General features: G+C 38.9%; 1 protein-coding gene across 1 annotated transcript in view; it reads left to right on the plus strand.

The window, feature by feature from the left end:
- Positions 1-15480, plus strand: part of si:ch211-51h4.2 (uncharacterized) — a 230317-nt gene that overhangs the window by 93433 nt on the left and 121404 nt on the right. The window contains exon 7 of the mRNA XM_052018620.1: positions 10915-11038. Within this exon, the coding sequence (XP_051874580.1) occupies positions 10915-11038 (124 nt within the window). The remainder of the gene's footprint in view (positions 1-10914; positions 11039-15480) is intronic.

Raw genomic sequence — 15480 nt, forward strand, 5'->3', positions numbered from 1 at the left:
GAAGGGCAGCAAAAAAGCAAAACTCCTTTGAGCAAAGAAAGGGATTATGAATTTTTGCTGTGAGTGGAGTTTACACTCATTTTCACAAACAAAAGCACAGAAATGGGCCCATTGGCCAACTCATCCATGCCATAAATTGTTTTGAAATTAGCTAGATAAACTCTCCACATGATGATCAACTAATTTGGTTAGGGGCCAGGCCATTGCTGGCAAAATCTAGCCCAATGTTTCTTTTAATTAATGGTCATGCTTATTTGGTTTTCTCATTTCATTTGTATTCCATCAAATAAGATATGATGTCTTTATTAGGCACACGTACATCGAAACACAGTGAAATGCATCTTTTGCGTAGTGTGTTCTGGGGGCAGCCTGCAAGTGTCGCCACGCTTCCGGTGCCAAGATAGCATGCCCACAACTTCCTAACCCATAAGTCTTTGGAATGTGGGAGGAAACCGGAGCACCCAGAGGAAACCCACACAGACACGGGGAGAATGTACAAACTCCTTACAGACACTGGCCAGAATTGAACCTGGGTCGCTGGTGCGGTAATAGCGTTACGCTAACTGTGCCTGCCCTGAACAGGACAGAACAGTGATAGGTGGACAAGAGGGGAGGTGGAGTGGACACAAAGTGCTGATGGGTAGATGCAGTTAAGAGATAGTGATAGGCAGGTGCGGGGGAGGAGGGGAGAGCAGATCCACCAGGGGATGGGTCAGAGGTATGGAGGCAGGCACCCCATGGGGGGAAGAGAAGAAATTAGGTGAGTAGAAAAAAAAAGAGGTAGGTGAGGAAAGGGAAGAAAAGAGGCATGGTGGGGGGGGCAGGGGTGAGTTTGGTTACCTAAAATAGGAGAATTCGATATTCGTGTTGTTAGGCTATAGGGTCCTAAGACGGAAAATGAGGTGCTGTTCCTCCAGTTGCGTTTGGACTTCTCCTGGCAGTGGAGAAGGCCGAGGACTGACATATCAGTGATGGAGTGGGAGGGGGAGTTGAAGTGACTGGCAACGGGGAGATGCAGATCGCGGTTACAGACGGAGCACAGATACTCTATGAAATGGTCACCTAATATGTTTTTGGTCTCGCCAATGTAGAGGAGGCCAAATTTGGAGTACCGAGTGCAGTAGATGACATTAGGGGGGGTGCAGGTAAATCTCTGCCTCACCTGAAAGGACTGTTTATGTCCGTGGGTGGAGGTGGTGGTGGGGCAGGTAGATGGGTAGGGAGGGAAGAGTGAACTAGGGAGTCGCGGAGAGCGGTCCCTGCAAAAGGCGGGGAGGGGAGGGGAAGACGCTTGGTGGTGGGGTGCCATTGGCGATTGAGTAAGTGGCGGAGAATGATGTGCTGGATACGTAGGCTTGTGGGATGAAATGTGAGGACAAGGGGGACCCTATCTATGTTGGGTCTGGGAAGGGTGGGAGTGAGAGCAGACGTGCCCACCCCGCCTCCCCTCTTGTGTCCACCTATCACTGCTCTGTTTTTCCCGCCTATATATTGGGCTTCCCCTTTTCCTATCTTCAGTCCTGAGGAAGGGTCCTGACCCATCTGCTTTTCTCTATGGATGCTGCCTGGCCTACTGAATTCCTCCAGCATCTTCTTGTTTTTTCCTCCCACAGTATTAACTTCCAGGAAGCCATAATTGACTAGAAACTGATATGGACTAGACACACAGACTGCGGGTGCAGAATTTGAATATTCTGTAGGTATGTAACTGTGCTTTGACTCCACAGTACCCTTCCGTCATTTTTAAGGCACAAGTCAGCGCCAGCGATGCAGGTTCAATTCCAGCCGTTGTCTGTAAGTCCATGTCTGTAAGCCCTCCCCCCCCCCCCCCCCCCCCCCCCCGATACATATTGCACTTACCCTTTTCCTATCCTCAGTCCTGAAGAAGGGTCCTGACCCGAAGCTTTGACCGCCTGCTTTTCTCCACAGATGCTGCCTGGCCTGCTGAGTTCCTGCGGCACCTTGTTGTTTTTTCATCTAGATTCCAGCATCTGCAGTCCTTTGTTTCTCTAATAGTGTGGGATTCAGCAGTGAAAACGCTGTTGAATGTTAAGGGTGGAATTTCAATTTGACTGTGTCTTGATGGAGGCAGCCTTTACATAGAATGTCATACAATCATTAGAGACTGTCCCAGCTTCTGATCTCTGACTAGTTTGCTATCTTGCAAATAAGTGCAAGAAATAAGGCAGATGGTCTAAAGTTCAGAAGAGGCTGCAGGAATGTGGAGGTTGGAGAGCAGCAACACTTTGAGGAAGTTGAAAAATGAAGACAAGGAATTTAAAAGCAAGCCACAACATAACCAAGAACCAAAATAGACCAGTCAAGGCTGATGGGGGAATGGAAATGGAAATAAGTTTTAGAATGAATTTTGGATGAATCATGTTTCAAGACCATTGAAGTGACTAATTTTAATGGATATAAACATTTAAAGGATATCCACAGGTGGCTTATGAGTCTGTGGAATGCCTGTAAGAATCTTCACTTAAAAAGGTAATTGCATCAGAAATGGGAGATTTTCCAACAGTTATGTCTAGAAAGGTGGCATTCAAGGCTGGTAGGAAGACCTGCTTTGGACATGAGATATTGTTTGCAACTCGTATTGTTCAAGGGCCACAGTTGGTAGGAGATTGGATGATTTGAGATCATAACACCTGAAAAATTATTGAAGGAATTGAACATAAGTTTTAAGTCATTATATTCAATCACCAACAATGGGAGTAAAGAAATAAGCGTACAGAGGGATTGTGTCAAGTTCAAGAACCTAGAGGTTAGTTTGCATAACTCTAAAGTATTTTGTGCTGTTGAAAATTCACTTAATCCATAAGTACAATTTAGTGCTTATTAGGAAATTCAACTCCCAACTATTGAGCAGGACTTTTGATAGCCTGAGTGATATGTTTCTGGTGTAAAACAACCCTGAAATGATATCAACAATAGTTCAATAGGCAAAATTCATCTGCAGTGAGACTTTAATGAAAACAGGAAAGCAGTGCAGAATCTTTTGTTTTTCTCTCATTCTATTTGCATTATTTCTAAGTACAATTGAGAATAAATTGAATATATGATGCACAGATATAGTATTCAACTTTTCTCAGAGTGATTTAACAAAAATACCTTTTAATGGATACGTACCAAATTGTATGTAATTAATGCACTTCAACAGGGGGTTGTACTGACTAAAATATTTAGGTGAATTTAACTTCAATTATAGTATTTCATATTGAAGTCCATTCCTGACTTTTGTTCTATTTTCCCCATTGGCTAAAACAGATCTCACGGAACTGAATTAGAAGATGTGAACTCCCAGAGCATATTTTCTCCTGTAATATATAATCATTATTTTGTACCAACATTTTAAGTTATCAAACCGGTAAAACATGACTCCCATTTCCATCAAAAATATCTTGTCAGGTTTCTGGGAACCTGTTTTCAAAGCTCATCTGAAGTTTGGAAAAATCTATAGCATAATAATTACATACAAATTTTGAGCATCAAAGGGATAAAAAAAAAGGCAGAGTAAACAATGAGAGCCCAAGGAAATGCTGCATCCATGTTAATCTGTTCCTTTGAGCCTGAAAATTTAAATTTGAGCATATTTAACCATTATTCATGCATATCAGGCTCAGCATGTTTAACAGCCTGCAGTCAGGAAGCTTTTGAATTTTTAATGTGATTTATACTTATGCCATAAAAAAGCATTGAGTAGATCCGAAAATACAGAGCCGGTCTCAGTGAGGATAATATTTTCTTAGCGTTCAAAAAAAATTGCAATTATGTGACTAAAATATAACTTTGCTTCCTGCTACACCCGAATTTCTGTCTGCAGTTGGAGGATACTCACATTTGAGAGATGAGGGCAGAGCCTAATTTTTTGGGGGGTAAAGATTCAACTGTATGGAGGATTTGAGAAAATGATAGTTAACTAAATATACTGTTGATGCCACTTGTTTATACATGGATTGCAGTAATGAACAGCATAATATATTGCTATGAAGAAACTCTCATGTTTTCCCTCTGCAACAATTATTTATGTGTTTGATCCTTGCAACCAATATCTGGAAAATAGCTCCCACTAGATTTCTATACAAGTGGAAAAAGTAAAAAGAAAAAAAAATTCTGAAACTGCATCTTTAATTTGGGCAGCAACAGCAGCTTATATTCACATGCTGCCTTTAAAATGTTGAAATATCCTAAGGTGCTCACAGTGCTACAACTAGCACATTTGACACCAAGCCACATGAGAGTGACCAAAAAGCTTATGCAAGGGGTACACATGAACTTGCAAATTTGGAGCAGGAGTTGGGCATTCGCCCCATTGAACTGCTCTATCTCCTGCAGTGAGCTTTCACCTTTCCTCCACCACCCCCCTCCCCCAGCTAATGAACTCTCTATCTACTGCCTGTCTTAAAAATATTCAAATACTCTACTTCCACTACCCTTTGAGGAAGTGGTGCCTTTAATCAAGAAGGGCGGCAGGGATAAGACGGGTAATTACAGGCCTCTGAGCCTAACATCAGTGGTAGGAAAGTGACTGGAAAACATTTTGAAGGGCAGGATTAACCAAAGGTAGTCAGTGTGGTTTTGTTAGGGGGAGATCCTATCTGACCAACTTGATTGACTTTTTATGAGGTAGCACTGTGTATTGGTGAGAGTAATTCAGTTGATGTAGTTGAGGCCCTCAACCAGGTCCCACATGGGAACCTGGTATAAAAGGTTACAGCCCGTGGAATCTGGAACAAGTTATCAAATTGGATCCAGAATTGGCTTGGAAATAGGAGGCAGATGATGATAGTCCAGAGTTTGTTTTTTGTGATTTGTGAGGAGAACAGTTTCTTGATGACCTGTGACCAGTGATGTGCCTCAGAGATTGGTACTGGGACACTTATTGTTTGTTAATACACTAATAATTTCAATGCAAATGTAGGAGGTATGATAAGCAAGTTTGCAAAAGAAACAAAAATTGGTGGTAGTATTGGTAGTATAGACCAGAACAGGTCTACAGCGGTACCACTCAGCTCTGGAGCATCTGGACAGTGAAGACACCTACGTTAGACTTTTGTTTATTGACTACAGCTCTGCCTTCAATACAATAATCCCAAGCAAACTTGTCACCAAACTCCAAGACCTAGGACTCAACACCTCCTTCTGTAACTGGATCTTTGACTTTCTAACAAACAGACCGCAATCAGTAAGGATAGGCAGCAATACCTCCAACACGATTATTCTCAACACTGGTGCCCCACAAGGCTGCATCCTTAGCCCTCTACTCCACTTCCTATACACTCATGACTGTGTGGCCAGATTCTGCTCTAACTCCATCTACAAGTTTGCAGATGATACCACCATTGTAGGCCGTATCTCAAACAGCAATGAGGCGGAGTACAGGAAGGAGATAGGGAGCTTAGTAGAATGGTGTCATGACAACAACCTTTCCCTCAATGTCAACAAAACAACAGAGCTGGTCATTGAGTTCAGGAAAGGGGGCGGTGTACATGCACCTGTCTACATCAATGGTGCTGAGGTCAAGAGGGTTGAGAGCTTCAAGTTCCTGGGAGTGAACATCACCAACAGTCTGTCCTGGTCAAATCATGTAGATGCCACGGCCAAGAAAGCTCACCAGCACCTCTACTTCCTCAGGAGGGTAAAGAAATTTGGTTTGTCCCCTTTTACCACTGCACCATAGAAAACATCCTATCTGGATGTATCATGGCTTGGTACGGCAACTGCTCTGCCCAGGACTGCAAGAAGCTGCAGAGAGTTGTGGACACAGCCCAGCGCATCATGGACACCAGCCTCTCCTCCTTGGACTCTGTCTTTACCTCTCATTGTCTTGGCGAAGCAGCCAGCATAATCAAAGACCCCACCCACCTGGGACATTCTCTCTTCTCTCCTCTTCCATCGGGTAGAAGATACAGGAGCCTGAGGGCACGTACCACCAGACTGAAGGACAACTTCTACCCCACTGTGATAAGACTATTGAACAGTTCCCTTATACAATGAGATGGACTATGACTTCATGATCTACCTCGTTGTGACCTTGCACCTTATTGCACTGCACTTTCTCTGTAGCTGTGACACTTTATTCTGTGCTGTTATTGTTTTTACCTGTACGACATCAATGCACTCTGTACTAACTCAATGTAACTGCACTGTGTAATGAATTGACCTGTATGATCGGTATGCAAGACGAGTTTTTCACTGTACCTCAGTACGTGACAATAATAAACCAATACCAATAGTGGGGAGGGTAGTTAAGACAACTGAATGATATTGATGGGTTTGGTAAGATAGGCAGAACAATGGCAGTTGAAAATTGACAGCAAATGTAATGGGATTTTCCCATTCTTTGTGAAAGATAGTGGAGTTGAAGGAGAAGTCTTCGAAAATATCTTTACTTTTGCTACCAATTTCCATTGGTCCTCTCCTTCAAGTGAGCCATTTCTGACTTTTCTCTTACTTTCCCTTTTCTGGATCTCTGTTTCCATCTTGGGAGGAATTAGCAACAAACATCCATTACAAGCTCCAAGAATCCTGTAGCTATCTAGACTATACTTCCCAACCTGTAAGGCTTCTGTAAGGATTCCATTCCATTCGTAGTTCATCCATCTTTGTCACTTCTGCTCCACTTATGAGTTTTTCTGTGCAGGTGCCTCGGCGATGTCTTCCTTTATCCTTAGCTGAAGCTTCTATCTACCATTGTTGATGGATGTCTTGACTATGTCTCATCTATTTCCCACAACTCTGCAGCCATACCTTGTGAACAGAGCAAGAATAAAGATCCCCCTTGTCCTTGCCTTCCACCCGACCAGCCCCTATATTCAATGCATCATGCTTTGCAGTTTCCACTTCCATGTGGACCACCTCTTACCTTCAAATTCCAACATCACTAGTAGATATTCTCCTGGTTCAAGACAGAGACATGGGAGACTTTGCTCCTGCCCTAGAGACTGTAACAGAACTTGTTCCACATGGTGATAATGTCCAGTCTCTCCAGACCAGAGATACCCTATTCTACAATGGAAGGCACCAGAAAGACTTAACCTTTGAATTGGATGTACCGGACCTTTTCTTTGTTGGTAACAGTTATGTAAATGAGCAGATTAATTCCTCAAACTTGTTTTGGTGTTGAACAGTCTAATTTAGCCCTGGTGTTACCAAAAGTTATGTTTTGTGTTATATTAAGAAGTAACATTGAAAATATAAGTACACAAGAGTTCATTAGCATAATACATGTGACTGAACATTCCCAGAAGAGTACCCATGCCCTCTTCTCAAACTTTATGGTAAAAATATCAAAGCAAGTTGATTTGTTTCTGTGAAGACTTGCGATTCCAACACCCCTGTTTCTCCCAGGTTTTGGATTTCAAGTTTACTTTGGAGTTATTGGTATCAGTTTCAGGAATCTCTCTCTTTCAAAAACTAGTCTTCATATTACACTTCTCAGAACCTCAAGATCTCACAAAGCAGGTTATAGCCATTTAGGTTCTTTTAAAGCTTTTTCTAATTGAAACTTGGCAGCCAAGCTCTGCACAAGAATGTCCCATAAGTAGTACTGAGGTAAAGATTAATTAAACTGTTTTGGGGATGTCGGTTGAAGAAGAAATATTGCTGAGAGCATTGAGAAGAACTCCCACGCTCTTTTGAAAAGTGCATTGACATTGATTTTAGCTATGGTCTTAACATGAGAAATAATAAGAGAGTATTGATAGGCATGTATTAAAGTCAGCAGGATACTTGCGGTAACTTGTGTCAAGCTTGAAGCTTTATGAACTTATTATTTCATTGTGGCACAGCTTAGGAATTTATAATAGCACAAACTTAGTATTTATATTTAATTAAAGTATTTTTGTCATTTTAAATTATATATTTATATCTAAGTATTGCAAAATTCTCAGTGTCCCAGAGTGGAGCCAGTAGATAAAATCAGGGAAGCAGAAACATATAAAACTGAAGAGTCTTATTAGAAAATTCATTGTATTAGCTCATAAATCAGGGATTTAGCTTATTGGCAAATTCAGTAACCAGGTCGGATTTTTGAAAAGGCTACATTGAACTTAATTTGAAGCAGATGAATAGAAAATCAATGAGCTTTTTTAATCTTGCTAGGGCAAGCAGAAGTACAAATGGAAGGTACTTCTTCATTATAAGATAAATGTGTTGTCATGCTTTCTGGGTCTTTCATCCTCTTAAAGATTAGCATGCACAATGGTTTTTTTCAAAAATACATATTCAACTTGAATACATTCTGTTTTTGAATATTTATGTAAAATGTGGGTTTGTATTTGCTACAGTGGCATATTAATAATGGCTTACTGACAGTCTAAAACATTTCTACATTTTTAAAACATCACTTACATTGACCTGACATGCTTCAAGTGCATTTTTTGTGGATCTAATTTTTACTTAATTTCTTCTGCTTTAAACAGTCACCACTTTTAGAAAACTTGTTGGTGAAAAAGAAGATGGATGACCCCTATTACTTGGGAATAAACTATTATGTAAAATGGAACAGTCCTTTAATAAAAAAGAAATTTATTTTCAAGGTAGTCACACAATATTTAAGCATATTGTTAAATAACAACCTAAACAAAATAGCTTTTAACTCTGAATGGCTACTAGTTTTGAAAACTTTTATTCATTTATGGGATATAGAGCTTGCTTAAAAAATAATTAGTATTTAATGCCCATCCTAAGTTTCCCTTGTGAAGGTGGTGTTAAGTTAGGAGAGCTAGTTTTTAGACCCAGTGATGATATGTTAATATATTTTTAGGTCACGATGTTATATGACTCAAAGATTGTTCGGATGGTGACACTTCCATACTCCTGCTGTCCGGACCTTCTAGTTTTAGAGCTTGTGGATTTGACGGGTATTTGTTGTGTTAATTTCTCTCATGAAAAGGTATTAATATCTTGTATTATTCTTGGCTGCCTACATTTAAATCCATATGATTTATGCTTTTTAGTATTTTAGTCTTGACATCATATGTACAAGCTCAGAACTGTGGTTCTTTTAAGTAAACTGCTATCAATTTTCAATTCTGCTCCTACAATCTACTCTTTGTGTGTCTGGTTTCAATTGGTTGGTCAAATTTGTCACTGTAGCTTGCTTTTAAAATCAGCAGTTCTAAAAATATAAGATGCCTATTATCAGTAAAGGTATTTTCACAATTGTAGTAGCTTTAAATGCCAAAATGTTACCACCATAAAACTTGTCATATTATTTAAGGAGTGATAAATTTGTTTTACACCCATACAATAACTCTATATTTCAAAATGATTTTCAATATGGTAGAAATACTAAAAAAATATGTTTGATTCCCTCATAGTCATCTATAATTCTATTCAGATTGAAGGATATGTGATTTTGCTGGTATAAAGTTATGTATGTAGAAAATGTGCCTGAACTGTATGAAAGTTGGTATGTTCACAGTGGAGTTGATAGGTTAATGATATCCATCTTGAGTTTCCTCCAATAACATACAATTTTAAAAGTAATAGGATAAACAACTACATGTTAATAACTAACTTTATTTGCTTAAATAAAAATAGTGGTTTAATTTCATATTAATTTATTGATGTGTTGTGCTTTGAAAAATGCGGAAAGCACCATTGAAATTACAGCCTTTGTCTTTTGTTAAGTTGTGGTATTTGAAATGAAGAGATCATTTTAAGTCAGTTAGAAGGCAATTAAATAGTTTCAAAGCTCCTGCAATTGTAATAAATTATGCCAACCATAGGTATTTTAAATTTTTAAACAACTGTTGATATTAAATACAATTAGCAGTGACATATGCAGTGTCAAATTTGGCTAAATGAAGTGAAACCAGCCTTACAAAGAATAAGTTTTATGAAACAAAGTCAAAATTTGATTGCATTTACATGACAGAAGCACAGTTCTGAATATGTGGATGGAATGACAAGACTAAATTGCTACAGAGAAAAAAAAATGCATATTAAAATTTAGACAACTAGGAATAAAGCAAGAAATTAAGTGCCCAGGCCAGGAAAGATGTGAAATAAGAGATCACTAAAATAAGCTGCATAAATTCAAGAAAGAGTTTGGATATTTTATGTATAAAAATGAACCCTTTTTCAATGTTTGTTCAAGGCTGTTTGTTCTCATTTATTTCACCTCCTCATATCTTTCCCACTTTCCTATAAGGTCATGACTGATCCTGTTCTTCATGCCATTGCCTTACCTGACCCACCCCCCCCCCCCCCCAAATTCTCCGATTCCCAAGATGTCCAAAAATCTATTCATAGTTTCCTTAAGAAGACTGAATTCCTCCTGAATGAAAATGTGCATTGTTATTCACTGCTATGTATGAGATAGTGTGCAATATTAAGAATTAATCCAAAACAGTGGTAACCTATTTACTGAATAATGAAAATGATGTTGATATGTACTTTGTTACCTTCTGAAGAAGCTAAGCATATTGTGTTGGTTGGTGTAGGTCACAAAATAATTGCACTTGAGAAAGTCTATTTGACCCGCCTTGATCTATCCTTATAAATTTTAATATCTAATTGTTTTTAAGTGTATCTAGAACTTTTGCCGTGCTACGGTTATGTCATAAGCTTGATCACACTTTCTGTGAAAGTGTCTAAAATCTGTCCTCAGGTTCCTTTTGCTAACTTGAACCTCTTCTTTCCAGACTGAAAAACTAAATTTATATAATCTTTCATAATTCAGATCAAAACATTGATTACTTGATTGATTGAAACATATAGGTGGGTCTTGACAGGGTGGTGAAGAGATGATGGAGGCAGGTTCTCTCATACATTTAAGAAGTATTTAGATGATCACTTGAAATGCTGTACATAGAAGGCTACAGGCTGAGTGCCAGAAAATGGGATAACTATAGATATTATGTAATATTGCTGCAACATGTATAAACATTTTGTTCAATCTAGGCATATATATGTCATTCCATTCTTCACATGGATTTTGTCCTTGGGAATTATTTTGGCTCAAGTGATTATACAACCAATCACATCCATTTTGACACTGGCAAAAGGAACCCTGTTAATCATCACAGTGAGTATAAATTTCTGTCAGTTATTCTGCTTTGGTCTAAATGTATACACTAGGCATTTTTTTAAAAAGTTAGTCGTTAAATGAATTTCCTTCATAGGTTCCCACCTGTCAAAATCTAAAATAAACTAATCTCAATCTTCTCTGCATTATTTATTGTGCATCTCCTCTAAATTTTGAAATTCATCTGCATAAAAGTATTAATGATGTAACATATTGTCCTATTTCATTTGCTCCATGTGTCAGTTTTACCTACAAAACAGGATTTCTTTTAATCATGGTTATCACTACAAGGTAAGTCAAATGTTTTATTTCATTACTGTTAAATATCACCATAAAAGATGATGGGATATAATTTCCATGAGGATTCCCTGACAACGCACAGTATCTTGAGTAGAAAATCAATAGAAATCCATTAAAAAAAAGTCAATGGAAATAAAAATTGGGAGAGATGTTAAACAAGCTGCCTACTCACTATTGCTTATTTCACAGTTACACAAAGCCACAGTTTACCCAACTGTGTCAATTTCATCAAGCTGTCCCGACTGTGTCTGATATAATCACCAATAGTCACATATGGCCAATGTTGCTAATTTTCTTTCCTTTGATGAAAATATAAATCATTGTGCAATTCAGTGATTAAAAGCACAAAAAACATTAAAAAATGTGGTTGACAGAAATGGAAGGTGGTGCTTATGCTTTCTGGTAAATACAATTTTCACTAGTCAAGGGTTTGCAAACAGTTAATATCTATTAACACTTATCATCATAACTTCGCCATGGATGTAGGCTGCTCTAATATAAAGGAACTTCCCCAGAAATATGTGAGCAAAGTTCCAGAATGTAGCTGGTCAATACAGTTCATTGTAAGCTAGCCAACTGCTTCCGTTGCATGTTATAGCATTGCACAGTAGCAAGGTATGACCAATCAACAATGTTATAGCTGGCTGCTGAATACTTGATATATATTCAAGTGAAGAACCGAAGCCAAATAGGAAAGACAAGTTTTTGTAACTTCAATTCTCAGTGACTTATCTCCATTATGTCCCAAATTTGGGTATGAAATGTATGTAAATGATGTGCTCATGAACCTCTTCCAGCGTTACTGTAATAGCCCCGTCCAACCCTTGTGCTTTGTTTTCCCAAAAGCGCACATTATTTGCATGAAAAAAACATTATAGGGTGACCAAATAATCTGATTGTTCTTCAGGTCCTGGCATGACTGCCATGCCAAGTGCATAGGGTCATCAGAGAGGATTGTGTGCCATCTGCTGTTGGGATGCTGTGGCTATCACGCATCATTAAAACTGGCATATCCAGAGATGGTGAAAGTCAACTTGGCCTAAAACTTGGCTTCACTTCCTTGCTGCTGACCTGACCTAATTAGACAACAAGAGATACGACTTACTTTTGATTGCCCTGGCTTGCTAGAATGATGAAATGACTAGAGGTAGTAATTGGTCCTGTGCCCAAAGCAAGCTGCAAGTCAGCAAAATGATTCTTTGAACACTTGTCACACCAGCCTGATTCAATTCATCAATTCCTCCCAACTGAAAAGAAATGTAAAGATGAAAAAATCTTGAGAGGCCCCCAACTGGTTCCCAAGGGACTGTTGGTTAAGGCCTTAATAATTAGCCAAAGCAGGCAGTGGGAACAGCTTTATTAATGCCCAAGAAAAAAAATAAATTGATTTTTGTATGCCAGTGCCCTCCTACTCCTGCTGCACCATGTTCCCAACATTGAGCATGTAATTTTATATGTACATATGAATATTTAAGACTCAAATTTAATGATAGAACTCTGAGGAAAAGATTAAAGTGATATTGACAGTTCTTATGATTCAGAAATAATTCAAGTCTGCAAAATGCCTACAATCAAATTCTAAACAGCATACCAATTAATGTCAAGTTGAGCTGTATCCTCAAACAGGCCATTTTTTTCAATTGCAAATTGGGATATACTGTGTGTTTTAAGAATTGCACTGCCCGAAATTAAGCGTGTGTGCCAATCTGGCCTGCATTCAAGGTGACCATGTTTAATATGATCTGACATGGGTCTAGTAAGTGTTTATTGTGAAAGTATATTTATCTGACTGTGTTGCTGTGAGGTGCAACAGTGCTTCTCCTGGTTCCCATCTGGCCACCTTCCTTCTTATTGCCTCCCTCACAATCTCCTTTCTTCCTGGGTCCCCATTGTTGATTGCTCTTTGTGTCTCCTATAAGCGGTATTTAAAGAGTGTGACCAGCTCCATAAAATTCTAAATGTGCTTCCTTGGCTGCCAACAAAATACCCACAGATCACTCGTCCCATTTATGAGAGTTCTGAGGCTCAAGATCTAATGTACAGTGATTACCTGTTCCTGTCGTGTCTTTGGCCAATATGAATCAATTACTTTGTCATAAATCTCAAGAAGTCTATGGTGGCAAGAAACGAATGTGTTAGGGAGGGGGAAGTAGTTTCCATCAACATGTAGTTACAAACCTGCTACAGTGGAGAAAAGTTCATGTTGTTAAGAGCACTGGAACAATGCATATATAGTCGACCTCTCAGTCTGCTATCCATGATGTGACTGATCTGTTTTGCAGGCGTGGTTGCCAATTTCACTGCATGGATGATGTTGTAAAGTACTGAAAACAACCTGTTGCTCAGTGTAGCATGAATATTATTATGTCAACATTACAGCAAGATTGGATAGGAATCTGGCAGGGTACCTTAAAAACTCAGTAACATTTTGGGATTTCTTGGTTTTGATGAATTTTCCCTGTGTTATTCTGATCACAGCCCTAATTTTACCACTACTTTCTAAATGAATGCATATTTGCTTTGTTTACATTTGACATTAAGCCAGAGAACATTTTCTCAAGTATCTGGAGGTTCTCTTCCTCTGTTATAGTTGCCGTTAGAATATCATCCTCAATGCACAAACAATGCTGAATCCCTTGCTATATCAGATCCATAATTGTTCGGGATGTTTTTGGTGCTGATTTTACCCCATATGATATAAAGTACACCTCCTTATGGTTAATAATTGTTAACAAATGCTGACTTTCATCTACATTAAACTGGGCATTGGTATTAGAGAAGTCTAAATTTCTTAAACTTCTGTGCCTGCCCAGTTACAAACAGATCTTGTGTTGCAGATGAGGAGATTCCTTATGATCTACAACTCTCTTACTGTTACTTCTGCAAAGCCACAAGGTTTTGTCAGCTTTGGCGATTAATGCAATGGGGATTACCCACACACTTTGTGCCACATTCATTAATACCCTATAGAGCTTAAGTTTGCTTTGCAAACCTGTGCATTTAATGGATTGAGCACAGCTTAGGTTTAACAATAGGTTGATTTGTCATCCAATTTCATATACATTCAAGCTTTATGTTGCTCATTGCCCATGTCTGAATCTTTAAAGGTGTCTTTGTATTGTTGTAGCAGCCTGCTCAAACCTAGCTATGATACATTTACTCTGAGTATATTTTTCTAAAACATACTGAACCCTTTCAACCAGTTTCTTCCTAGCAAGGTCATTCTGGTACTTTATAATTGGTAGTTTCCTGTAATTGAACAGTCAATGGCTGTGTTAATATTCATATAAAAGTCTTGATTATTCAACCTTTAATTGTGAAATCACTGTTTTTATGACTATTGCTGGCATATGTAGTATTCAAACTGCATTCATAGTATGACTCATCCATTTCAATGCTGTAAACCTCCCTTGTTTTCTACTCTTGTTGTTTCCCTTCCATTGGGACTTTTGTTTGATTGCCACTCCTGTGATTTGCTGTACTCTCAGTAGTTTTGCAAACAGAGGCTGTCCCATGTTTGTGGCAATAAAGCATTTTACAGTTAAAAATTGAGCTGAGTGGTTCCCATGGTAACAGTGTCAGGCTTTCCCATCATAGCTTTTTTATTTGTGCCACTTTATACTTGCACGATCTGAGCATTGGAACTGCCGCCATTTTATCTGCTGTTAGTCTATGTACAGTGTTTGCACTAAAATGCTGCACTGGCTGAAACTCCTTACTTAGAGACTGTTCCCATTGATGAGACTGCCCTGAATGCCAGTTTAAATGTTAGCTTCTTCCTGTTTAGTAACCTGGACTGGAAGTGTTCACCCATAAGCCCACGTTACAAACCAATCTGTCTGCTCACAATCCAAAAACACACCCAGTGCCACAATAGGTAACCCTTTACCTCAGATTGTGGGTCCTGAGTGGGTTTTGAGCTTGTAACACTTCATAGTTTCTGATGATAATGGGCTGAAGTAGTTTTACAGTTGCTCTACCACCCCATTAGATGGCACATTGTTTGTCCTAAGGGGCACAAATGAGTTTGTAAACAATAAATCTGTCCCTAACTCTATTTCTATTAACAAGTTCTTCTTGCATTGCCTCTGAGATTTCCAGTCTTCCCCATCTGGGACAGGCCTGCCATTTTAATTGTCTAC

Source organism: Pristis pectinata, chromosome 6, assembly GCF_009764475.1.
Source record: "Pristis pectinata isolate sPriPec2 chromosome 6, sPriPec2.1.pri, whole genome shotgun sequence".
In the NCBI taxonomy this organism is placed as follows: Eukaryota; Metazoa; Chordata; class Chondrichthyes; order Rhinopristiformes; family Pristidae; genus Pristis; species Pristis pectinata.